This window comes from Manis pentadactyla, chromosome 11, assembly GCF_030020395.1.
Source record: "Manis pentadactyla isolate mManPen7 chromosome 11, mManPen7.hap1, whole genome shotgun sequence".
Lineage (NCBI taxonomy): Eukaryota > Metazoa > Chordata > Mammalia > Pholidota > Manidae > Manis > Manis pentadactyla.
In genome coordinates this window covers 24,721,871-24,749,410 of record NC_080029.1, presented here as the reverse complement: position 1 = coordinate 24,749,410, position 27,540 = coordinate 24,721,871, and the positions used below count along the sequence as shown (strand labels likewise).

The 27,540-nt window shown below is 39.0% G+C and overlaps 3 protein-coding genes and 1 pseudogene across 3 annotated transcripts in view; 2 read left to right on the top strand and 2 right to left on the bottom strand.

The window, feature by feature from the left end:
* Positions 1–1,489: 1,489 nt before the first annotated feature.
* On the bottom strand, positions 1,490–20,860 carry ALKBH1 (alkB homolog 1, histone H2A dioxygenase). Its single transcript, XM_036913036.2, has 6 exons — positions 20,585–20,860; positions 18,277–18,385; positions 13,941–14,103; positions 6,332–6,422; positions 3,467–3,660; positions 1,490–2,665 (listed from the first exon to the last, which is right to left on the bottom strand). The coding sequence occupies exons 1-6, from the start codon at positions 20,858–20,860 to the stop codon at positions 2,236–2,238; spliced, it is 1,263 nt and encodes a 420-aa protein (XP_036768931.2). The 3' UTR covers positions 1,490–2,235.
* LOC118926355 (ubiquitin carboxyl-terminal hydrolase isozyme L3-like) lies at positions 15,002–16,071 on the top strand (annotated as a pseudogene).
* Positions 20,834–26,802, top strand: SLIRP (SRA stem-loop interacting RNA binding protein). Its single transcript, XM_036913037.2, has 4 exons — positions 20,834–20,971; positions 23,745–23,803; positions 26,142–26,249; positions 26,695–26,802. Exons 1-4 carry the CDS (start codon positions 20,875–20,877, stop codon positions 26,764–26,766), a joined length of 336 nt encoding a protein of 111 aa, XP_036768932.2. The 5' UTR covers positions 20,834–20,874; the 3' UTR covers positions 26,767–26,802.
* Positions 26,800–27,540, bottom strand: part of SNW1 (SNW domain containing 1) — a 30,738-nt gene continuing 29,997 nt past the window's right edge. Inside the window, exon 14 of the mRNA XM_036913035.2 lies at positions 26,800–27,478. Coding sequence (XP_036768930.1) covers positions 27,280–27,478 — 199 coding nt within the window. The 3' untranslated portion in view covers positions 26,800–27,279. The remainder of the gene's footprint in view (positions 27,479–27,540) is intronic.

Sequence of the window (27,540 nt, the reverse complement as noted above, 5' to 3'; positions counted from 1 at the left end):
TATATGGTCTCTGCTTCAATTATTAAACTCTTGTTATTCTAGCATGAAAGCAACCACAGATAATCTGTAAATTAATGTGGTTGTGTTCTAATAAAACTTTATTTATAATACAGAATTTTGTATTTCATATAATTTTCATGTGTCACAAAATATTATTCTTTTGATTCTCCTCTTCCCCAAACCATTTAAAAAATGGTTGTCATTTTTTAAGTTGGTGGGTAGTACAAAAACAGGAGGTGGGTCATAGTTTGCTGACCCTGACTTAGAAAATGTTTGGTAGACAACTGAAACCTAGGGGATCATCCTGGGGTAAATGTAGAAAAATCTCCAATTTTTACTTTTTCCTTAATTGTACACTTTTCTGTGTATTGTCAAAGTAGAATGCATTATATACACCTTCAACTCTACGTGCTTCACAAAAATAAATGGAAGAAAGAGACACACACAGAGAGAATTTAATTATGCAAACAATTCTGCTCACCATCCCACTCAAGCACATCTGCACAGCGAGCCTGGGCTGGGAGAGGGGAATCTGCTACCCGGCCTCAGTTTCCACATGCTCCTCATGGCATCTTGCTTCATGGAGTGTGAGTTTACAGTTGGAAAATGTTATTTTTGTACAACACTGCTCCCAAACACAAGCCAACACTTTTTTCTGATACTCAATTGAATGAACAGCCATCTAACGCTGAAGGATAAGCTGACCCATTAGATTTACAAAACAGTATGCTGGTTTCCAGTGGGTCACATATAATGTACATTATGGAAAATTTAAGGGATTCTTTTCCAGCAGTAATTTTAATTATATGACATTTTCCTATCATGCACTAATTTAAAAATCCGGTTACACACAAGGGATGAATCTATTAATTTTTACTACATTAAAAAACCTATGAAGGATTATGTTATGAACACAATAGTCAATGCTTTTAAGAAACAAAAAGGCAAGACCAAGGAGAAATGCAAATTCAGCAAGTCATGCTGCAAGCAGCAGGCATCAAGGTGGCTTCCAGCCAGTCACCCACACAAACAAGCTGGGATGTTCTAAGAGCCCACAGAGGAATAAAATATTGGCACATCATGTTTTTAGAAAGGAGCACTAAATTCTCAGTATCATTTGAAATATTAATATCCCTCTAGAAAGATGGTAGTAAATATTATCTTCATTTTATGAATGAGGAACCAGGCCCAGTGAAGTATAAAATAACCAACTCAGGGTAGATCGAGTTGAGTTGGTGGGGGTGCAAAGATTAAAATTTGGTGCTTCATCCACTTTCCAAGCTGTCTCCAATCAAAAAAGACAGCCGTGACAGGAATAGCAAGGAATATTCTCATCGGTGAGGCAGCACAAAGAATACTTGGGGCAGAGCAGGATGGTGCAGGGCAGAAACAGCCAGGGGCCCCAGTAGCACAAACAGTAAATACTGCAAGGAATAACAGGAAAAGAACTAATCCATGATACACTAACCTTTGAAAACAGATACAGATCTTTAATTTAAAATAGATTAAGTTTATTCATGGAGAAAACAGTTATATAACACCCTTGGGACTTACAATTAATATTGCACTAAAAAGCCAAGAGGAAGACATAAGAGACCGAGAGACATCTGGCGAATCCACTGTTCCCCTTTCCTCGGGTTTACAGATTTACCTTTTAGCTGAGAAAGCTGTAACTTCTCTTCTACGGGATGGCACTTCCAGTCCCACTGTCTAATTGTGTGCAGAAGTCCTCTATCAAGGCGAGAAAAGATGGAAGAGAAGATCACAGAATCTGATGTTGACTAGAAGATTAACGAAGGTGATAGACTCACGGTTGGTTCATGGAACCACAATTTTACCACAGATCACTAGATGGGGTGGTGGGAGAGTATTGTATAATGTTTCCCATTAATAAAATATGAGGTATTTAAAGACTCCATAGATATGGCAACTCACTTCTACCTCCCTCAGAGGTAATGGCTGAGGCTGAGAAGGCAGTTGTGGAAAGTCATACTTCCTTGGACTTCTCCCATCGGTGCCAACACCTACCTAGGACTGGACCATATCAAACACTTCCCTGAACAAACTGGTCAATCAGTTTACTCCTCAGGATGGGTTCCAAGGCAACAGTGTGATCAATGATGATTTTCCCTGCCTGTTTTTGGCTTGTCTTGGTGCTAAAGTCTACGGCAATACAAAACATAACGGTAATTTACTGTAAGACCTGCTTGAGTAAAAGAACTGGTTCTCCAAGTCTCAGCTGTCAGCGGTTAACCTAGCTCGTTTTACTTGGCTCTTCTCATCATCCAGATGGCAGAAACCTTCTGTACTGGCGTCTCTTATATTCTCCTCCACAGGTTCCAGAGGGAATTCCTGGTCTGTGGCCAGTACCTGTCGGACGGTCATGTTAACACGAGCAGTTTTCAAGTAGCTGGTGCACACCTGCCAGTCCTCCACTGAACAGGGCTCTGCCACTGAGTCTCTGGGAAGGTCAGCTGGTAGAGGTGTCTCCAGGCAGCAAGGCAGGCTTTCCCCCTTGGGGCTTGGAAGAACCTTTGGAACTGCATGGTTCAGCAGACGGCTGAAACCTGACATTACCATTATGTCACCACTGTGCATGAACATGGCTGTTGGAGCTTCATCTCTTTTGAGGCCACCCAGGAGAAAGATGGCCGACTGGCCGAAACTACAAAAACACAAGTAAAACAATGAACAACAGTTTCTGTTAGCAACCATGGTAGGGAAGTTACTGTTAATGGCATTATTTTCTAACTTTAGCTCAATACATATTGCTACCAAATCCTCCTTTTTCAACTGAGCTAAGATCCTTCTTTTTTGGCTTGTGTCTATGAGTGACCAATCCACGATCTGCTACTTAAATTTATGACAGCCCACAGGACTGCTGGAAAATATGAAGTAATTTAATACTCAAATTAAAAACTTAGTTTTAACATTACCCATATACACATTATTGATGCATCTTTACGATTTAAGTCTTCCAATGAAATTATTTGAGTCCTTTATGTTATGTGTCATTCCTGATCATTTTAAAGATAGGGCAATTAACAAAAGATTCTCTTCAGGTGCTTTCTTTGTGAGATACACGTGTAGTAGTTTGCACAAATTTAAACTTATGTTCAGGGAGACAAGGAGAGCAAACTATTCCAGCTTTTAGCTTTGCTCTTCTCTAGTTCAAAAAAGATTGCTCACTCTGCCTTACGGCTTTCCACTTGTCTGTTCTACAGACACTGACAATACCTGTCATTACAAAAGGCAGACTCCATGAGTCTTAAACAGAAGTATTTACTGTAATTTGGTCATTATTCTTAGAGGACTAGGCTAATTTTACTTATGATACGTTGTTAAGATGCCCGGAAGTAAAAGATTAGAGTTCAACTATTTTGTAAATCTTAATGTATTTATTTATTAGCTTAAAAATGTGTTAGAAAAAAGTGACAAAAATTCCAAATCCCTAGAACTAACTTACCTGAATGACAACAGGGGTTTGGAGTAATCTAGTTCAGATTTGTCTACATGGATTCCCAGTGTGGAGTCCAATCGGTAGTAATTCAGGATACCTGCTTCGGCCTGGAAACTCTGAAATCCACAGGCTGCAGCTACTTGCTCTGAGAGGAAAGCCAGGTCAGAAGGGAAAGGTGTATAATGATCTGCTGAGTATTTCTTTGATAAAAGTAGGGAAAATAAGAAAAATAAACAGTGACCTCAGGAAAACAGAAAGCTGTGGCATAAAATCAATCACCACTTTAAAATCATCTAACTTACATGTAGTATTAACATAGCATGATTTATCCATCCATTTTTAAGGCACTTAGTAATCTAATGATGAGCTATTCAAGATACTGGGCACTGATTATATGGTAGGCACTGTGCTATGATTTATATAAATTAGACCGATTCACCCTGCATGGAGTCTACACATGAAGCAATTACCACACCTCTCTCTAGTATACTTTAATCCCCAACAGGATAGTTCTCTTAAGCTGAAAAGGCAACTCAAAACTGCTACTGCCAAGAGATTCCTAAGGGAACATGACAACTAAATGTAACTGGCATAGTGGATGGGATCATGGCACAGAAAAAGGACATAATTAAAAATAAGGAAATGTGAATCAAGTATGAACCTCATTATACAATAACATATTGCTATGGTTTACTAATTGAGACAAAGGTACCATATTCATTAATGTAAGATGTTAACAGTAAAGAGAATTGGTTGTAGGGTATATAGGAAGTCTCTGTATTTTCAACTTTTCTGTAGATTTAATAATACTATCTTAAAATATAAAGTATTAAAAAAAAAAGACCACTCAAATATTTTAGCCAGTTTGGTTTTGGGGCTTTCAACCCTGCAACATGCTTAGTGTTGATTTCACTGGTGTACCTGATGGTATGACATACTCAAAACGTCAAACTGACTGACACTGTGCGTCAAGGCAGGACTTTAAAATACAAGTGATTTTCAACACTTACCTCCCAGAAGTGTCTCTATTTTTAGCACCTAGGGATCACAAATATTTGTTCTAAAAAAACCTCCAAAATCTTCAAACTCCCCTCTACAATGCCCCCCAAAACCCAAACCTCAAAAGGCCAGAATCTCTCTACAAAAGCTATACAATCCCTGAGAGTGACAAGGCAGCCATCGCCGGCGCTGGTGAGTGTGAGGGCTCTGTGGTCATGTAAGCGGTAGCAGCCCGACACTCTTGATGCCCCTCTGATGTCTCCCTTTGCTCCACCGACCTCAAATCTGACTGGAAATTCATTTGTGTCTCTTATCTCTGCTGGTTTCCTAAAAATGTATTCTAGCTGGAGCAACAGATCCATAGCTCTGGAGAGAATGTATCTACTTTGGCTAGAAGTGAGCTTTAACTTGAGGTTAAGGAAGACTTTTCTAAAGTCTTTGATGTCTGGCCAAGCCTTTTCAGTTTTAGTCTTTATTTTTTTTCTACTCCTGTTCCTGAACTGCAAATACAAGAGTTTTAATTTAATTTCTCAAAGCTAAGGGTGTAGTGAGAGAACTTCAAGGATTTCTCAACTATTTTAAGTTTTAGTTTTTCAGAAGAGCTGCTATCGTAGCATTAGGTCGCTACTGCTGTAATGAAATAATTACTTTCGGGCTTTTAGCCCTATCCGAACTGTGTGCACTATCCTTGTCTCTGATTACTCATTCAGAGTTTTTGATAATTTTCACTCCAATTCTCTTTAGTAAATGAGGATTACTTCGAGGACCTTATAATATAGTAATAACAATAATCCTAATAGTATCAGCAATAAAAATGGTAATATAAAAAATAAGCTAACATTTACTGTGTTAATGCACATAAGCACTTAGAAGACCTAGACACTGCTGTCATCACTATGTAGGCATTCATCATTTAATTCTCACAGCTACCTTATGAGGTAGGCCCTATCCTTACTGAAAGCAGGCTTCAAACCTAGGCTGTCTAACCCAAAGAAAATTACATGGCATTTCCCCAGATATATATATCTGGTTTTCCATTAAATCTGTATCACTGAAAATAAGAATTATATTCATGATATCATTATATTATGAATATTTTTGAGAAACATTTACCATTATTTTGACCAGTTAATATATAACAATTAATATATCTGTTAATAAGCTGGGTTCATGGAACCATGGAACTTTAAAAAAGTAACTGGTTAGTAGGAGGACGGTCTATAACACTATTTTATTCAGTTTACTCTTAAAATTAGTCCTTCCACTTGGTGTGAACATCTCAGTGAGACAAGAGACTTCTCTGTCAGTGATAAAGGAGGCATTTTCTGAAACACAGAGGTCAGGAAAGAAGAAACTGTACCTCAAGAAAACATGGAACTCTGTTACGTGCAGGCCCTTCCTTCCCATATCTCCTGCTCAGATCTTATATAGCAGCAAAAGTATCTAGATCTTGAAAGTTCTTTTGTGAGTTGATGGAGAACACCAGAAGTATATGGAGCATCTTTTACTCCAAGCAGATACTTTGTAGAAAATAAATTCTTGGCAACATTAAACAATAACAGAAAAAAGGACTGTAATTGAGAGCTGCTCTTAAATACAGTAAAGAAAAATTTGTATCCCTGAAACCTGTTTAGAGAAAGCACTGATCTCTGTTGAAATAATACAACCTGAGGGCATATGAAGAAATTTTCTCTTGATAAATATTCATTCCTTTTGAGATAATTTATCAAGAGGACTTTGGGAGGTTAATGAAAGAGATCTTCCCACAAATGGATAATCTGTTACTTTAAGCTTAGACAGGAATAAATCACACAATGGGCCCAAGAAACATAAACTAGGGAAACAATGAAGCTAGCAGGAAAATTTGAATACCTTACTGTCCCAGTTATAATGGTAGCCTAGGGTCACCCAGCGCAGTTTCTCTAGTAAACTTCGGGGTCTCCGTTTATTCACTTCCTTACACCTGTAATGATTGGAGACAAAAGAGGACTTATTTATCTTAAATGGCAGCAGTGGCCCTTTGTACAGACCATGAAGTCTAAATATGGTTCCATGGTGTAAGTTGTTAGCCAAGATCTTGACAGCGGTTAATGAGAACAGATAAATGAGTTGACCAAGAATATACTAAAAAACATGTTAGCATTTTTTAAATTAAGGTATCACTGATATACACTCTTATGAAGGTTTCACAAGAAAAACAATGTGGTTATTACATTCACCCTCATTGTTAAGTCCCCCTATACCCATCTGCAGTCACTGTCCATCAGTGCATAAGATGCCACAGAGTCCCTGTTTGTCTTCTCTGAGCTAGTCTTCCCATGATCCCACACACACCATGTGCACCAATCATGATACCCCACAATCCCCTTCTCTCTCCCTCCACCTCCAACTCCCCTACCCGCCCCTTGGAGTCTGCGAGTTTGCTGCTATTTTGTTCCTTCAGTTCCTTCAATGAGGGAAATCATTTAGTACTTGTCTTTCTCTGCCTGACTTATTTCACTGAGCATAATACCCTCTAGCTCCATCCATGTTGTTGCAAATGGTAGGATTTGTTTCTTTCTTATGGCTGAATAGTATTCCATTGTGTATCTGTACCACATCTTGGTATCCATTCATCTACTGATGGACACTCAGGTTGCTTCCATATCTTGGCTAATGTTAAGTTGTGCTGCAATAAACATAGGGGAGCATGTCTTTTCGAATCTGAGAAGTTGTTTTCTTTGGGTAAATTCCTAGGAGTGAAGTTCCTGGGTCAAATGGTATTTCTATTTTTAGTTTTTTTGAGGAACCTCCATGTTGGTTTCCACAATGGTTGAACTAGTTTACATTCCTATCAGCAGTGTAGGAGGGTTCCCCTTTCTCCGCATCCTTGCCAGCATTTGTTGTTCTTAGTCTTTTCTATGTTGGCTATCCTAACTGGTGTGAGGTGTTATCTTACTGTTGTTTAATTTGCATTTCCCTGATAATTAGCGATTTGGAGCATCTTTTCATATGCCTGTGAGCCATCTGAATTTCTTCTTCGGAGAAGTGTCTGTTCATATCCTCCACCCATTTTTTAATAGGGTTATTTGCTTTTTGGGTGTTGAGGCATGTGAGTTCTTTATATATTTTGGATGTTAACCCCTTGTCAGATATGTCATTTACAAATATGTTCTCCCATACTGTAGGATACCTTTTTGTTCTGCTACATGGTAGCATTTCTAATTTCTAGTCTTTGGTTCTAAATCTTCTGCTGATTGTGATCAATATTAAATGGCAAATCTCTAGCATCACTGATAAAACAAAAATGACAACATAAATGTCTTTACCTATCCATGGGAAATGGGGCCATGGGCACTATGGGTAATTGAAAATTTGGCTAACAGAACATATTTAATTTGGTTTGCTAAAAGTGGGGTATGATCAATCACAACTATCACTATGTCTATAATGATGGTAGCTTCCCAGAATTGCAGGTTGTCAGCAAAATGTAGTATATAATAAAAAATTACTGGTCTAACATGACTTCTTTAACCCTGTATAACAAAGCTTAGATAATTGAGGCTTAGCTAATGATTAAGGACCACTGTAATTGATTTGGTTTCTGACATCCCCTTGTTCAAAACACAGGTTTCTGTAAAACAGAGAGGTGCCTCTTCTGCAATTAAATCTTATCTGATCAAAATCTACAGGTTAACTACTCTTTTCTAAAGAGGAAGCTTGTCTGATTTACCTCTAAATATCTAAATACAAGAATGCTAGTCTTAATTACTCTATTTAGTGTATTCTGTATAACTTACATAAATAATAAAATTGTTTTTTTGTCCAAGAACTAAACACCATACTTGGTTTGAAAAAGAAGAGTTGACTGCTTTAAAGAGTTTATATTCTGACAGGAGATGACAGGTTAGTATTAGAAAAATGAGGGGAAAATTCAAGGCAGCATAAAATCTAGTACTAAACTGAAGAGCCCAAGACTGACAGCCACCAGAATTAAGAAGAGGAAAGCTCAAAGTCAGTTGTCTAATCACTTAGGGCTTCATGGCAGAGTTGGGAGCTGAGCATGGCACTGAAGAATGACCAGCATTTAAACAGGGAGTGATGCAGTAAGCAACGCTGGCGTACAGCAGAAGCAGAAGCAAAGGATTTGCTATTAGAGACTCACACTGTAAGTGGTACTCATCTTGATGTTTGACAAAGACTTTACAGAACAGACGCTATCTGTCCTCATGCAGTTTACATTCTAAGGACATCGTGACACATACATACATCAAGAGCAGTAGCTACAATGGAATCAACACTCATTTATTTAGGATAGCTGTGCAGCAAAGAGGCCTAGCAGGTCCGTTATTCCTTGAAAAGCTTGCTTACAAGGCTGGCCCTTGGCAGGTGACTGGGACTTGGATTTTGGGATGGTTCACACCATTCCTGGAATTGTAGTTTACTGCGCTTAGTGCCTGTACAACAATATGGGTTTACGTTAACACCTGTTTTTCTTGTGGGAGTTTAGAATTTTGGGACATGTTACGTTAACACCTGTTTTTCTTGTGGGAGTTTAGAATTTTGGGACATGTCGGGCGAGACTACTTATGTGACAGCCCCCAGGAAAAACCTGGGCACTGAGCTTCTCTGGTAGACGACACTTTGCATGTTATCAAAACTCACTGCTGGGGGAATTTAGCACATCTTGGAGAGCAGTCTGGAAGCTTGATCCTGGTTTTCTCTGGACTTTGTTCAATGTACTTTTTTCCTTCACCAGTTTTGTTTTGTATTCCTTCACTATAATAAATCTTATTCATGAGTACATCTATATGCTGAATCCTGTGAGTCCTCCTGGTGTACCAATGAACTTGGATATGGTCCTGTGGATTCATGGTACAAGAGACAGACAACTATTACCAATTTAGGGGAAACACATACACAGGCTTAGCCAGTGACTACAACTAGCTGATGTGAACAGTCAGTATGTATAAACAGCATTCATTATTTAAATTTTCTGTGTGTAAGTAAAAATACAAAACAAAACAAACTTAAAAAAATGTAATGTAGTTATCAACACAACATGATTTCTATCAATGTTTCTTCAGCTAAAGGTACAAATAAATGAATTCCTTGATGTTCCCCTCTGGAAAGCATGCTAGTAGTCTTGAGACAGAAAAATAACTACCCTACAGAGGTGATCCATTCTACTTATGTCTCTTGCCAAAATATTATCTGGTCCCCAAGGGCCTCTTGGGTAGTAAAGAATGCAAAAAATTCACTCTTGGGCATTGTGAATAGTGTAAAGCCAAAACCAAGCTTAACACATTCCCAGATCATTTCCAGGTAGAAAATCCTGATGGACTGATGAAGGGGCAGGCTGCCCTCTTTTTAAACCTGATTTTGTCCAAAAAAGAGGCCAAGAAGGCTCAGTGCCAACAGAGCTGCCATATCCACTGTAAGGAATGCAGGGAATATGTGGCACCTAACTTAACTTTAAATCCTTATCTAATTATCCAAAAGAATGTTTTCAAGCAGGTAGGAAGGACCCTAAATACTGCTCCTCACTGCAAACAGAAACACACTAGGCTCTGTGCCCCTGCCGCTCCTCCACGCACTCATAGGACAACCACAGGCGAGCTGGCTACCTTCTCCCCTGGGGAATGTGCCCACACAGCAGTGCACTCACTTGTCGTCACAGATAAGCGCTTTATTTCAGTGCTAGCATTTCTCTCAGCGATCACGTTCCACAGCACTGTTTTCAGCTGAACCCTTATCGGGTGTAAATGAACTCCTATGCTGGGTAGTTTGGGTGTCATAACTAAACAGTGGTATTTTCTTTTCTTTTCTTTCTTGCCTCAAGGGATATTAGTGAATCACTGTGAAAGCAAAAATACTCAGGACAGAGAAAGTCTGAGGTTATTTATGATAAAAAAAATGTCTTCAAAATCCTAGTCCCAGTTGTGTTCTCACAGCACCTTGCCACTTGCCCTATTCAAGTATGTGGCTTTGGTGGTGTAAGTTTCTTACACTAGGTACCGGCATTCCTACTTTAATAGTCCCTTCCTCAAAGGAAGAGATGGAATTTTAATCTTACTATCTGTTCTACCACCAAATATTTCCTAAAATACAAATGTACATTATTTTATTAATCAAAATAAGATAGAAAGTGCTACAGTCTTTAATTGATCTTTCTCAAATTTAGCACTATGCTTTTATTAATTTAACTAAAGTAGTATTTCCTGAGCATGTTTTAATATATACAAAGAACTATGGGTGGCATCAAGACTGCAAAAATTGCAAGGCCTGGAGGTGGGGGCAGGGGCACAGTGGGCAATGGGAGGGAGAAGGGCCAGATGAGTGGATCCACTGTCATAAATGCTATCATAGATAGCATCATAAAACCTAAAAGGAGTAGAAAGGAGAAGGGATTAATTCTGCTTCCACATTGAAGTTATCAATGGAAAAAAGCTTTCATATATGCAAAAATGAATACAATGCATTTCATAAACTATTTATGGAATAAATACATAAGTTGCTTTATTTAAACTTGTATTTCCCCTTGTCCTGTTCTTTAAAAAGTTACCTTTGAGTAGATAATATATTCGCAAAGTTCAAGTTACAAAAAGTTAACTATTGACTAATTAATTCACAAATATTTATTTGGGAACTACCAGGTACTTTAGAATAAAAATGGAGGCCAAGGGGATAAAGAGGGGAAACTGGGGACTAATTTTAACTGAATGATAAGGAATCATGTCTCATAAGATGATTATTAGGACAAAGACCTAAAGGAAGCAAGCTGTTGGTTGTCTAAGGAAGGAGGTTTTCACTAGAAGGAACAGCTTGTACATAGAATCTGAGCATGTCTCATGTGTTTAAGGAATAGCACGGAGGTCAGGATGGCTGGAAAAGGATAAATAGAAAGCACTGGTAGATGAGGTTAGAGAGGTGGCTGGGGGCCAGATTATGCAGGTCTTGCACTCTATGGTTAAGACTTGATTTTATTCTAAAAGAAATGGGATTGTATAACAAAGAATTTGACTGGCCTTTGTTCCTGATTCTTGGGAGGGAGCTTTTGAATCCTTGGCACTTTTAGGAGATAAAGAAGTATCTGTTACTCACAGTGGGCCCTAGGACCACACCTGAGTTTATGCTAAGGTGATGACTCAGGATGTGGTCTTGTCAAGCTACAAGGACCAAGCATGTGATCAGAGGGTTGAAGTTCTGCGTCAAGTGTTATTAGTCAGACCTTAGGGGATAGGTGGGAGGCTAGAGATTGAGTTCAGTCATACAGATAATGATTCAATCAATCATGCCCAAGTAGTGAAACCTCAATAAAGACTCTGAACACTAAGGCTTGGGAGAGCTTCCTGGGAGGGTGACATGTCCTGATTCCACGGGAAGAGGACCTGAAAGTTCTGCATTTAAGACCTCCCTGGACATCATCTTATGATGTCTGGGAAAATGGCGAGATCTGGCATGTACTGTCAGGATGACTCTAACTGACCATGATTCCAGCATCTTGTAATGGCTTATCCAGTCTAATCCTTTTGTTTCCCTGATGAGGAAAGTGAAACATCTATCACATAGTGACACAGAAGGGGAAATAGGGCAGTCATCTATTTTCAATGCCACCAGCAATGTCTGGGCATATCATTTTCTTCAAACTCTTGACAACAGAAGTTATGACCATCACATTTTTAATTTTTGCTTATTTATGAGACAAAAAAGTATACCTCACCATTGTGTACAGGATGATTTAGTAAAGAGATTCATCTGAGCTATCTTAGATGACAACTGTGAGGAAAAAATCAATTACTTAAAAACACAGGCTGGTTTAATAACAAACTTGAAAGCTCTCTTTGACTAATTTTTCACTCAACTATGATCTTCCTTTACTTTGCTCTCAATTCTAAAGACACTACTGAAAGCTTAATGAGGCTTTCCTCACTGCTCCTGCCTACAGCAACCTACAAACCAAGGAGGCTTTAAAGGAAAACCAATGGATTTTAGTTTTCCTTTCCCCTTTCAACTTAAGAAACTTCTATTTTCCCTAGTAGAATTAGCATGACAGTTTCTGAAAACTGCATCACCAGAGTCACTAAGGTCCAAATTTAACAGACAAAGCTGGTATAATGGTCTTCACAGGCTGTTTTAAGGATTTCTCACATTTTATCTTGTTCAAGCTCACACTATTAAATGAGGAAAGGACTACCATGAGGCACGGAGAGGTTAAGAACTTGCTCAATTCACAGAGCTAGTAAGTGGCAGAGCTGGGATTTGAAGCTAGGCAATCTGAGTCTAGAACCAGTGCTCTACATCACTAACTCTTTACACTCTGACCCTGACCTACCTGTCCTGCTTCATCTCTTACCAATTCCACCCATGACTTCTAGGAAGCATTTTGCATAACCTACCTCCAATTTAGTCACCTAAGGGACCATTCCTGTAATGCCTTATAAACTTTATCCCTGTCAAATTGTATTTAATTATGTATCTCTGTTTTTGACTAGCCTACAAAATTCCTTGAAGGCAGGAGTGTCTTATCTGTCTTTGAATCTCTTAACACTCAAGCACAGTGTCTGATATGCAGTGGGACTCAACAGCCATTTGCTGAACAAACACATGAATGCACACACCCTGTGCTTCTATCTCATGTAACAACTTATTAAATATTAACTCTTTCTCAGGCTGCTTTCTCTAATCAAAGCAGTCTTCTTGCTTTTCCAACAAGAAAAAGGCAAACTCCTAATCATTTCTGAAGACCCAGCACAAATGGACAGAGAAAAAAGAGGATAATGGACCTAATTAAGAAATCTTTTTTCCCTTTTCACACCTGCTTCCTGTCCTGAAAAATTCTTTTTTTGGCTCTCACAGCACTTTTCTAAACACCTATCGTAACACTTTCTGAGGCTCTATTATAATTATTCCTTTGATACCTAGTTCCTGCTATAGACTGCATTTCTGAGTGCAGGGACGACATCCTATTTATCTTTGTATCTCCAATGCTTACCATCGCCTGGTACACAACTGACCTCCAATAAATTTTTGTGGAATGAATGAATGTTGAAACAACATTAAAGTATAAACATTAGTTCTCATAAAGAACAACTAATACCAAAAATGGCTAGTAGCAATGACTTCATCTGTAAGAATAAAGAGCTTTCAGTGTCACTTTTTTCTGGTATACCACAAGTCTTCAAAGGAACTTACTTTAAAAAGAAAAAAGGGCTGAAGGTGAATGAAAATGGGTCAGCTAATGATTAATGAGGATGAAGTCACTATCTAAGCTATGATAAGCAAATCTTTAAAATGGATTGCAATTTCACATAACTGTCAAAGCATTTGTCCATATGTTCCTGGGGGAAAGAATATAATTGTGCTTGCTGTACTTGTGTGGAAATGAAGGAAAAACAAACAGGTCAGTCACTTTCACTGCATTACTATACAGTAGTTCCTTTCAAGATCTGTGATGACCACAGCTGAATAGTAACCCTTTATTGTGACTGATATGACTTACCTCAGAAACTCTTTGCTCTGTTCCCAGAGATCTTGAGTTTCTTCTTCAGTCATGTGTTTGTCCAGGTTACACACATTAGGTTTCTGGGAATATAACTTAAGGCACTGCTTCACCCAGTGCCACTGGTAACCGGGGAGAAAGGGGTTTGGTATAAAAATAAATCCTATATAAAAGGGCAGGGAAACAAGAAGGGGAGGGAATGCTGCATAAGTTATTAAGATAATTTATTTTTGCTGACATCTTTATAGTCACCACTTTGTTAATTACTCCCCATCCTCTTTACTCATGCCTCGAGTGATTTCCACACTTACAAGCAAATGCTCTTGTTCCTATCCTCCAGTTTTCCAGGAGCTCCTTCAAATTAATAAAAAGCTAAGTTTTGATCATGAACCTAAGACATTTACCATTATGCAAATATTTGGCTTTCTGGGTTATTCGTTAGAGAAACAAATATTCTGTAACTACCCAAAACAGTTTTATTGTTTTTCCAACAAGAAAAAGGCAAACTTCGAATAAGTTTTGAAGACCCAGCACAAAATGGACAGAGGGGAAAAAAGGATAATGGACATAATTAAAAGAATCTTTTTTCCTTGTTTGATAACTCCTTCCTGCCTGGAAGAATTATATCTTCTTCTGGCCCCCACAGCATTTTTCTCAACACCTATCACAGCATTTTCTGAGATCTACTATAAAGCAAACATTACTGAGCAAACTTTAGAAAAGAAACCATCAAAGGTCACTCCTGAAATTTTCACCAGGTCTTGTCATTTATAGAGGTGGTAACTGCTTCCTGCAGGTACTACCTTCGGGACTCAGTGTTCTCTTTTTGCTTTTTCTCTTTTCTGATATCTGGCTAACGATACTTTATATAGAATTGTCTCAGAATAACTGGTGCTGTGAGGGGCGGAAGTGGCAGCGGTGGCTGTGACAGCTGGTGCAGGAGGAGCCGGGCAGGGCAGCCCTGGAGGATCAGTGACCAGTGCTAGCTGCTGCTGGAGGCCAATTCTGAGGTCACCAACCAGATTCTCAAACAGTTAGGTTCACATCCTAACTGGCAGTTTGTTGATGTATATGGAATGGATCCTGACCTCCTTAGTACTCAAAACCAGTATGTGCAATGTTACTTCTGTTCCCAATAACAGAAAAGTATAATGTATTTAAAACAGAAGAGGAAAAAATAAAATCTCAGGGACAAGGTGTCACATCATCAGTATATTTCATGAAGCCAAACATCACCAGTGCCTGTGGAACAAGTGGAATGACCCATGCTATTGCCAACAATAAAGATGATGTACTTTGAATCTGGATCAACCTTGAAAAGGAGGTTTCTGTGGAGGAGTCTGGGTCAGTGAACCCTGAACAAGCTGGATACTGGAGAACTATGATGTTATTTGAATTACTCATGAGAGCAGTGCCCATGAAGGTCAGACTGAGGCACCAAGTATTGATGAAAAAGTAGAACTTCACTTTACTGCATCAGTTCATGTAGATGGGTATCTTTATGAATTAGATGGATGGAAACCATTTCCAATAAGCTATGGGGAAACTATTGATGAAACATTACTAGAGGATGCCATAGAAGTTTGCAAGGAGTTTATGGAAAGTGACCCTGATGAATTGTGATTCAGTGCAACTGCTCTTTCTGTAGCATAGTTTGCCAATAATGGAAACACCAAACATTTTGGTGTATTATTTGACTTCTGTTGTATTATTTGCAACAAAAATCAAATTTCTGCTGCCATACACTAACTGGAAAACTTCGATGTTTTCATTAACTTGACTGATTAAACTTTGTGTGAATTAAAAAAAAAATTGGTGTAATATCTGCTTCCTAAAGCCTGACTCATAAAATAGGGAAGATGGTATATGTATCTGTTCAGTGTGGCACAATGAAAATACCTACAGTGTGTGTGCTGAAAGAGCTTTCTGACCTTGAAACTAATCTAACCGTATTCTTCTCCTTTGTAAAAGAAGAATTACAATATTTAACAGGACTTCTAAGCATGGTAAGGATTTATTCATCAAACATTTAACAAACACACACCATGTACTTTCTTAAGAACCAAAGATGGAGAGGAGAAAAACTGTCATTAATAAAGGACCTAGAGATAGGATGGTAGAGACAGTTACAGAGATAACGTCTTTCAGAAGCTTGGCTATCTATGAAAGGAAATAAAAGCTGAGTAGTAGTCATAGAAGGATGAAGAAGCAAGGAGCTATTTCATGGTTTTTAGGGTTTGGAAAAACCTAAGTACACTTCTAGTTTATGAGCAAAGAGACCACAGCGAGGAACTGGTTGAAAGAGAAAGGAACACAGCAAAATCCTGAAAGCTAGAACAGGTGAAAGAAGGTAGGATCAAAAAGGTGAAGGCATTGGCTTTGAACTGAAGGAACTCCTCTTCCTCTAAAATACAAGAACATTTGCTTATAAATGTGGAGGCCACTTCTGCGTAAGAAAGAAAAAAATTTATGGGGAAAAACCTCGAATAATTTATCATTCTGCTAGCACCATTATTTCACAAAGTAAAGAATATTTTAATACCTCCAAAAATATCATAGGAAGAATACCTCTGATTAGTCCAAGCCTGAAGAGTGACAGGAAATTGTAAGACTTTTTTTAGGCAGTCCATTCAGGACAACTGTTGTCTTCCTTTTGTTGAGTTAAAACTTGCCTCTTTATTTTCACATTTTGGTCTTAGGTTCTAACACACAGAGCAACTCCAAATCAGTTCTTTTTTTCCACAATAAAAACCTCTAGCTTTATAGCTAACATTTGTAAGTATTTACTTTGTGCCAGGCACTGACCTAAGTACTTTATATGTACACTCACATTTAATCCTCATCGTAACCTTATGAAGTGGATGCTATTTGTACACACATTTTACATGGGGAACCCAAGGCCAAGAGAGTTTAAGAAACTTTCCGAAGTCATATAGCGGGAGATGGCAGAGCCAGGATCTGAACCCAGGAAGCCTGGCATTAGGACCTATGCCTTAACCCACTAGGATGCACTACTTCCCACTTCTTGTTGTGTATGACAGCCTTTTAAATGTTTAATGCCATCATGTTCCCCCTCAAATATCTTCTTCCTCAGACTTAGTCATCCTTCCTGCTCAATCTTGTAAGGACAGGTTGTGGTGTGCTCAGGTTCCTTATGAATAAGCCAGTTCCAGAAGTAAACACAATCTTGATATACTCAGAATAAAAGGAAACTGTCATCTCCCATGTTTTGAACATTACACTGATATTAAATGCAGCTCACAATCTCAGGAAGATAGAATAAAGGCTCTAAAGACATAATGAGGTACAAACTCAAAGGACATGGATTAAGTGTGAAATCCTACAAAACCTCAAAAAGTATGCCGTTTTGGACAGTACAAAACCAAAGAGGGGTTGAAAACTTGGCAGTCTGAACAATCTGTTAAGGGCAGAAGGCACAGCAACAGAGAAACATGGCCTTAGAAACAGGAGTTAGGCCTGAAAAGTAAAGGGTAGCCTTCAAGAACAAAAAGTGTGTGAAAGATTGCCAGTGATGCATGCTCCTCACTTACCCACATTCATGGGAACAGTGCTTTCATATATAAAAGCCATCATTGGACTATTTCCTTTGTGACTTCAGTATTGTTTAATACACACAGAACTAAAGTGCATGAAGCCTTTTGTAGCTGTTACACCTTCTCATGTTAACAAATACTTCAGTGGTCATAAGGTACTAAGAGCTATAACAGAGACCAGGCCCTTGGCACAATGAAAGTACTATTTCTTTCTGGGGATTTCTCTTGCTTTTAATCGATATTTGAAATCACAACTACAATGTCAACTTTATGTCCTCGAGAAAGAAACAGGATGACAAGACATAAGATTTGGCCAAATAAGGCATTCCCATATTTTCTAATTATTCCTAATATTTAATCTACAGTGGTCCTTGATCCTAGAAGAAAGGTTAGTAACATTACTGACTTATCATTATCTTTGTCTGTAATATGAGCTATCCAACATTACTAAAATTCAAATTCTAGATTCTTAGTCTATTAGGACTTTGATCTCTTTAACTATAATTTTTTCAAATGTTCAGCCTTGATGATAGTAACAAGTTTTGTCAATGGCCTAGTCTGTCACTTTCCGCAATATAAGGCAGGTACTAATGAATCCTGTTCTATTTTTTGGTTATGCTGAATAAATGGAAATCTTAGAAAAGGCAGAATTTAGGGGGGTTTTGGGAGTGAAACAGTTCTGTGTTTTGTTTTTTTCTTAGTCTATTAACTTGCTTATAGCTCCTTCTCTGAAATTAGATAAATGATGAGTAATTTTGCCTTCTAAGGTCAGCTGCACTCACCAGGATAGCCTTCAAGTCCATAGGCTCGCCACTTGCTGACTGGCTGAAGTCCTGCTCTATAGGCATCACGGTCACTGACTGCAGACACACTTAGCTGAGATCTGACCACCTAACAGCAAGAAAACAGTCAGAGGGCTAGAACTATTTTTTAGGTCAACTCTTGAGAACCTCAAACCTCTAAAGACATTTCTGGTATGGGACAAAGTTACAGTCAGAAGTCTGGGGTCCTAAACTTAGTTCTGCCACTTAATTGATGTAAGCCTTAAGTCACTTCTTAGATCCTCAGTTTCCTCATCAGGTTACTAGCAAATACTAGAGACCTATGTAAAATTAAGGTAAGTAGTAATGAGAAGTGGGCTGATTTTGGCCTGAAGACTATCTTTTCCTAGGATATCACTCGTTTGTGACTTCTTAAAGGACTCTGAATCATAAATGGTGTTTGGTGTACTGGAATATTGAGTTACAATGCTGTTTACTTTGGTAAGGGCTAACAGTGCTTCTGAGGCACTTGAATCCAGTTGATGTTTAAACAGACCTATAAGGAACATGAGGCTGGGGAGGGTGAGAGAGTGGAAAAAGAGTGCTCTATCCAGAAAAGAAATGTTTCAATAAAACATTGAGAACCCTGTTTGCTAAAGGGTATTTGTTCTTTTTTAAATGAAACTTCAGTCTGAAACTCAGAGCTTTTGGCCTTTTGTTAATTACTTAGAAATTATTTCTCAGGGGCTCATGAGATTTTCTTTGAATGTAAGAGCATCTTATGGATGGCTCACTAAATTGGTTAAGAGACCCAACATGCAGTCATTAAAGTAAGAACATTGAAAACTTTACTCTGAACAATGAACTTAGGGTCTGGCTTGCCTTATAACACATAAAATGTTCTCTTCCCAAGAGATCTGATCTCTTATCATATTCAGCAAGCATAGTGATTTCTAGACAAAATACCAACAAGTGGCTGGTGTAGGACTGGCTTCTATAATAAATGGCTATCTGGGACTCTCTGAGTCGTGACTAGCTAACTCTTCCAGGTACACAGGGGCCGATAAATGTTTTCATTTTAAACATTTTGTAATGATTTCTTAATTAGGCTATTTTTAATACTCCACTGTATTTCAGCAACACCCATAGAAATGAAGTTTATAGTCCTATTCTCTCATATGCTAAGTTAAACCAAACCTCTGAGCTTTCAAAAAAGTTTTTCTGCTTCCTCCCTTGCCAGATTGCTAACCATCACTTTCTCTACCACACTCATCAAATGTCTTGTAATGGCAATTTGCTTTTCTAATTAGCTACTTTCAATGTTTTGAGCTGGGAAACTAAATACCCAAGTTTTTATGTACTCTAGATAGTGCATTTACTGCTTACTGTTTAAAGCAGTGTACTAGAAAAATGTCCCTTTCTCAGGTGGATTACACTCTTAAAGCATGTAAAGTATTATGGTAAAATGTGGGTAAAAGGAGGTGAGTGAAAGTCTGAGATGCTCTCCATGAGTCAAGTATATTATTTTTGGGGTGCAGTCTTTGTTATTTTGACAACTCCAGGGGCCTTTCTGCCAACAAATGAAGTTTCAAAGAAACTGAGTTCTAAACAAAGATGGTGTTATTACAACATCCCAATTTTATTGAGAGCTATTACTAAGCTTGGAAAGAATGCCTCATTCAGTTATCTGTAGACAACACATTACAGATATCCTCAGCAACTGTAAGGAAAATATAAAGAAAATATACCTTACAACTGGGATTCTCCCTGGGTCCCCTTTATGTTACTTAATTTCCAAGGGGAAAGGCAGAAATAACAGATGATCCTTGCAGTCGTTTGCCCTTACTTTCAATACGGAGGGATTATCTCAGAAATCTTTCAAACCCTCTTTTTAAAAGCCTAAGAGACGCAAGGAACCAACGCACATCGAACGACTTAACCACATCGATCCCTCTGTTTTGGTATTACTTGGGTAGTTTTTTTTTTCGTGCTGCAGAGCGCTACCCTAACCTTTAACAACACGGTTTACGGGTTTTTACACAAATCAAAGCAGAAAAGCAAATGGTCAGTTAGTAGAGAAAATAAACACCAACTCCCAGACTTTTTTGACCGAGCCTCAGGAACGGCCGCGTTTGGAGAAACGGGCAGCAAAGCTCTTCATCGCCAAAACGTGACGCTTTGTCTAGAGGCCTAGGCTGGAGATAGAGGGTTCATCTCCGCGCTCGTGGAGAGCAGACATCGCTCATCAAGTCTGAAAGCGAAACGGGGTGAGGCCACTCCGCGAAGCGAGGCGACCGGAGGCGCGCGAGCGTCCTTCCTCTCTCCGTACCTTGTGGGCATCCGGCGCCGTGCCGCTGGCTGCGTGGGCCTCCGAGAAGTCAATGACCCCTCCCAGGTCTGCGGTCCCGGGACGGCTTTGCCGGTAGAAGCGGAAAAGCTTCCGAAAGGCGTCCTCCCCTGGCTCCGCCGCCAGGGTCGCAACGGAGCCCACGACCACTGCCATTTTCTTCATCTCGCGCGCCGACCTCCTCTGATCCGGAAGCAGATTCCCATGTCCCCGGATCCTACAGGTTCTTCCGGAGTCACGACTGTAGGTCGTGAACATCCTTCTGTCCAAAGATGGCGGCTTCGGCAATGAGGACCTCTGTGGCGCTGCGTACCGCTATTGGCAAGCCTGTTGCTTTTGTCAGAAAAATTCCCTGGACCGTGGCCTCCAGTGAGTGATGGAGATGTATCAGGGACGGAATATTTAGGTCCAAGCGATCCTCAAAAGCTCCACTTTCTGTGGTGCACTTAAGTCAGCGTGGTGGCTGGATTTCCAGGAGGCTGAGTGAGTTTGCTCCCAAGCAATCCAGTAAGCAGAAATCAGTTTGTTTGCAATTATCCGTTTAGGGATATACCTTAAGCCTTTGGGGCGCGTGCGTACGGTCTCTTGCTTTTTGGAGTGGTTCCGTGGAGAGTTTTTTTTACTTGAAAACCAAGATTTACGACTTAGAAGGGATTTTGACTGCAGTGTTGAGGATGGATCCAAAGTGTCAAGATTGTAGGGGAGGAGACGAACTAAAAGGTAGTTTCAGTAATTTAAAGATGAGGACCTGAACTAGGGTAGTGGTAGAGGGGGTGGTCTGATCTACCTATGTTAACAAAACAATCAACAGCTTTTCGTGATGATTTGAATGGGGGAAGAGTAGGGAATGAGGACAGGGAGGAATGACTTACAGGTTTTTGGCGTTGGAGAATTTCGTGGTTGGAATGTAGAAGTGGATGGAAAGGTGAGGAATCAAGTTTAAATGTGTTGAATTTGAGAAGCCTGTGAGGTCTCCCTCTGGTTAAGTAGAGTATCATTGTGTATCATTGATTGAGGAGTGCGCTCAGAAGTCATACTGCCTGAGTTGGAATTCCAACTGGACCATTTAATAGTTGTGTAAATTGACTTTACAAGGTAATTTGAGGAGAAGGCTCACCACTGTACCCTAGTTTCATCACCTATAAAATGGAGTCAATATTAGCTTCCTCATAGGATTGTTGATTTGGATTAAATGAGTTTACGTGTAAACTGCTTAGACTTGTGCTAGCTGCAGAATAAGTACCTCAATAAATGATAATTATTTTCATGATTATTGAAACAAGCTCATAGGAGAAGCCTAGGCTAGAGTTCTTCAGAAATTTAGTCCCTGTGAGTTGTTGAAGGATTACTAGACATTTATTCATTCAGCAGATACTACTCTCCTGTGTATCAGGCACTGTGGCCACAGCGAACTCAACACTTGGGGAGCTTATGGTGTAGTGGTCGGGGGTGAGGAGACTTTAAACCAACAAAAATAGGCAGCTGTTGAACCAGGGAGGTTTAGATGAATTAGGGGAAATAAGCAGGTGTCAATTAGCAAAACACAGGAACTGTAGTGTCTTGCCAATGGGTGTTCAGCCCCGGACAAGTTCGCTATGGATTCAGTGTGACCAAAGGAATTGACAGCAAAACGTTCTTTGGGGTGAAAAGGTTTATTACCTGGCTTGTTCTCCGGCGGTAGGTCGAGCACTAGCGTCTCTGCCTCTGCCCAGAGCACTGGGCCGAGCTCTCTCTATAGTGCAATAATAGCTTTTTGCCTACAGGTGTGGAAGCGGCAGCCCAGCAACAGACCAGTTACATCATCAGGTGGTTTAAGTCCAGTGAGGATCCTGGCCATAGGAACCCTAAGTTTCCCACATATAGTTTAGAAGAAAAAGATCACATAAGAGTTTATCTTTAAGATTATTCATCCTTGAGACCTCACAGGGCTAATACATTGTGTTGTATTGCAGTAGGATCCTAATAAAATAATATTAAGTGGATGCATTTGGCCTGGGTCTTGAAGAGCAATTACAGTGTAGGCAGGAGGAGATAGGATTATTGACATATCAAGGGGAAAGAACAATATGCAAGATGGGAATTTACAGGATGGGTGTGTACACAGAGTTTAATTTTTACTAGAGAGTAACTATGGCCAGCAGTGGGAAATAAGGCAGGAAGGGTAGGTAGGGTCAATTTAACAAGTTTTAGAGTATCAACTATTTAACTTAGTGTAAACTTTAAATTATGAAAGGCAAGTAAGCTGAGATTTTATTTGGAAATCTCTAATGTAGCTAGCAATATACTTTGTTATTGTTCCCCTATCTTCTGTGTGACCTTCTCACAGGGATTATAATTCATGCACCTAGCACAGTACTTTGTGAAAGACAGTATTTGCTGGGGATGAAGACCACAGTCAGTTCCAAAATTTATCTGTCCATGTCAGATAAAAACCTCATCACCTCCCCAAATCTGCTCTATTGCAGCTTTATACAGATGATCCCTTTATACAGAATGGTTCAACAAGTGATTTTTGACTTTATGGTGCTGTGAAAGTGACAGGAATTCAGTAGAAGCCTTACTTCAGATTTTGAATTTTGATCTTTTCCCGGGTTAATAATATGCAGTACTATTCTCTCTTGATATTGGGCAGCAGCAATGAACCAGAGCTCCCAGTTAAGCACATGATCATGAGGGTAAACCACCTATAATGCTTACAACCATTTTCTATCCATACAGTTACTATGTTTTTCATTTTCAGTATAGTTTTCAATAAATTGCATGAGAAATTCAGTACTTTGTTATAAAATAGGTTTTGTGGTAGGTGATTTTGCCTAACTATAGGCCAATGTGTTGTGAGTATGGTTAAGGTAGGCTAGGCTAAGCTATGATATGTTCAGTAGGTTAGGTGTATTCAGTGCATTTTTGATTTACAGTATTTTTCAGCTTATGGGTTTATCAGAATGTAACCCCATCATAAACCAATATGTATTTAGTACTATTACTGCTTCCTAAATCTTAAGGCTTCAAGGAATCAAAGTAGCTCCTGTTTTATAGGAAGTGTAGGGACTCTAGGACCCCTTTTGGTTTCTATCTACAGTCTAGGACAGAGGATACAAAATTTGTTAACTACCTTTAATATGTTTTCTCCTTTGCTACACAGATGAGCTGAGAGAGCACTTTGCACAATTTGGCCAAATACGAAAGTGCACTGTACCTTTTGTGAGTATTATCTTTTAAAAGAAGTGTTAATGTTACCATCTAATTCTTGATTTTTGTTAAAAGTGTATCAAGTTGTATGAATTTCTAATGGAGTGAACCTGTTCAGTCTTCATTGATGAAGTTACAGATAATACTGATTAGAAAGTAAAAAACCTTATGGTAGGTATTTGTGTTTTTTATTGTTGCATAACAAATTACTACCAACTTAATGACTCAAAACTACATATATTATCTCAGTTTCTTCAGATTAGGAGTATGGGCACAACCTTGCTTGGGTCCTTTTCTCAGGGTCTCACATAGCTGCAATCCTTGGGGCTGTGGTATCATCAGAGGCTCAACTGGGAGAGTGATCTCCATGCTCCCTCGGGTTGTTGGCAGAATTATTATTTCAACTGTAGGGCTGAGATACCTGCTTTATTGCTAGCTTTCAGCTGAAGCTGCTCTCAGATCCTAGGAGCGCCTGCAGTTCTTTGTTACCTAGCTTCTCTATAGGCTTTCTTCCAATATGGTAGCTTGCTTTTTCAGTCAGCAAGTGAGTCTCTCTTTTTCCAGTCTGCTAAAGTAGCCTTATAATGTAGTCATGGGAGTGACACCCATCACCCTTGCCATGAAACTTCTCAGGGGAGTAACATTCCACTTTTACCATATTCTCTTGGTTAGAAGCATGTCACAGGTCTTGCCCCCACTCTCAAGGGGAGAGAATTAACACTGGGTAACATGGCAGGACATGTGGAGGTCATGGGGGCATCTTAGAATTCTGCCTATGTAATATCTATTACTATAAGGTCTTAGGATAATTTTACAAAACTAATTGGAGAATTTTTTTTAACCTCTATCTTTGAGTACTTTTTTTTGAAGTGTTTTTATATTTATTATATTTCCTTTGCTTTCTTACAAGGGTGTGGAAATAAATTTGTTCTACTTTATCCTGGGCTCTGTTTTTCTGTGAGCTTTTTAGAATTACTGGTTTTTTGGGGGAGGTGGGAAGGTGATGTGATTACATGTGCTTTACTAAAACTTCTCTTTTTCCTCCTGGCACTAAAAAGGCTGTGATAAAAATATCAACCTAAAGTAAATTCTTAATTGTTGGTTTAATGTTTGTTAGTTGCCTTCCAAAGACCTAACACATTACTCATTATCTATTGCTAGTAGAGGTGTAGGAAAACTGGCAAATTGTTAAGTTTAACTGGTATATTCATTTTGGGAGAGAAGTTTGGCAAAATTGTCAAAATTAAGAATTTATATTTCCTTTCATCCAGCAATTGCATTTTTAGGGATTTAGTTTATAGAAATTTTTTGTCGAGAATGTTCAATGCAGCATTTTTTAATATTGCTGGAAATAGTCTAAACGTTCATCAGTGAGAATGATTTTAATAGAAATTAATTCACTGATACAATGTAATTTTATATAGTTGATTAAAAGAATAAGGCATATGTAATACAGACTTGAAACTCTTCCTGTAAGCTTAAAAACTAGTCAGTATGAAATTTGTATTTTTTTGAAGAGCATTTAAAAAAAATCTGTCATTTGGAGATAGAGGAGAGTGCTTTAGAAGTGGTCATATGTATCTGAGGTAAGGAGCAGTAAACCATTGGGACATTACCAGAAACTTTCCTGTGTTCTAGGCTAATAATTACAAAGTTACCTTGGAAGTACAGGGCAATTTATAAGAATTTTTTTGGGGGGGAAAGAAGCATATAACCTTGTTAAAAGGACTGAGGATGGTGTACACTGAATCAGTCTTTGTTACCTGTCCTTTATGTAGGAGGGCTAGTGGGGATGTGGGTCAGGGTGAGTCCAAGCACACCAGTCTCTGCAGGAGCTGATGCATAGGTTGAATTATAAGCACTCTGTGTTTTGCATAAGGGAAGTGGCAAAATTGTTTAAATTAACCAGTCTGGAACTAGATAAATAAGGGTAGAATTTTCTTTCTTCCTGTTTTTCATCAGGCGCATGTGATAATAGTAGTGGTAGTGATGAGGGTGATTTGTCTCAGAAATGCAATTAAGTTTGACACAATATCCTACTTTTTAGAAGTGAGGAAGTTAGAAATAAACACTTCTTTATGTGATCAAAATGTATCTTGACTGCTGTATCAGTGTGATTTGCATCTAGAATGACACAGAAGGCATTTTACCTGTTTTCCTTCTCCAATGGCAGCAGAAAAGCAGAATGTTAAGATTTATAGAGGGATTAAGCTTTGGGTATCTAGGAGGATGACATATTAAAATGTCTGCTCTCCCATTTTGACAGATAAAAACATTGGTAGTTTGATTTGGAGCTCATGTAAACTTCCTCAGGTTCATGGTTAATCTTTCTTAAATTTTGAGTTTTTAGGACAAAGAGACTGGCTTTCACAGAGGTATGGGTTGGGTTCAGTTTTCTTCAGAAGAAGAACTTCAGCATGTACTACAACATGAAAATCACATTATCGATGGAGTAAAGGTAATATTTTCCTATGTATCATGAGCTTTCAGAAGCGTGGAATGACAAGGACTTCAGGAAGTTTGTAACTGAAGTTGCTTTAATGTTTGCTAAAGAATGGTGGGGGTGGTAGAATGTCCAGTTCTAAGAGGTCTGGGGAGGGAAGTCCAGGAAGATTCTACTGATTAGCACGGTATATGCAACATGGAACAGTGGGAGTAGCAGTCTACTTACAAGTCGGGACACCTGGGGTTGAAATCCTGGCTTTTCCACTTACTATGTGACCTTGGGTCACACTGATTTACAATTTTTAACTGAGGTTCAGGGACTCTTAACAAGGAACAAATAACATTCTCTCGACTTACTGATGCTGACTCCCTAATAAAAAGGCTGTCTTAAAGTGGCGATTTTCAGTTTGACTGTTCTTACAGACACTGCCTTTCCTTATAGTGTTTTTTTTTTCCAGCTCCATGTTCAAGCTCAAAAACCAAGAATTTTGCAAGAGGATCAAACATGTGATGAAGAGAAAGATTTTTAAGAATATTGCCTATTAAATAAACAAAACTGAATATTATGTCTAAACGTTTTTATTTGAAAACAAATAGTTGCACCAAGCAAGAGCTTACTTTCCCCACTCCAAATTAAAACCACACAGTAGGGGCAAACATCATTTGGCAGGACAGTTCCAGTATGTGAACATCCTACTCACTGTGACTGGGGTAACTTTAGTCGTAAGCAGTTGTTTCTACACAAAATATTAACCCCAAAGTGCTAATGTCACACAAAAGGAAGTGGTCTTAATTTCATTTGTGGGGCGGGTATGTTCTATAAATGCCAAAAGGTGGGAGAAGCATAAACACAACCCACTCTTTAGAAAAAACTAAATAGTTCAAAGAATTTTCCATCGCCCCATCTCCTGTAATAAAAAGTAGTGCCTGGGGTCTAACACCCAGATTTTGGTTTTTATCCTGACCATTTACAAAATGTTCCCCCATATGACTTGCATCATTAGGGTTACAGAGAGTAGTTCATTCACTTTGAAGAGAGAGATCTACTCCTTCCTCCTCTTCTTGCCTTCGTGCTCATGTTCCTTGGGGCGGCTGCTATCTGAGGGTCTTTTAGAGCCACCATGCTGTTTGGCTTCTTCCAAAAACTTGTCCAAACCAAAAGGATCTTCCTCAAACTGAACTGGTCCTTCTCGGCCTCTTTGCCTACGGTCTGAACCAGAAAACTCCTTATCTGGAACAAATCTAGGGAAAAAGAAAAGGACTATGAAATACTTGGTCTTCACTGGTGCAAACATTGGAACAGC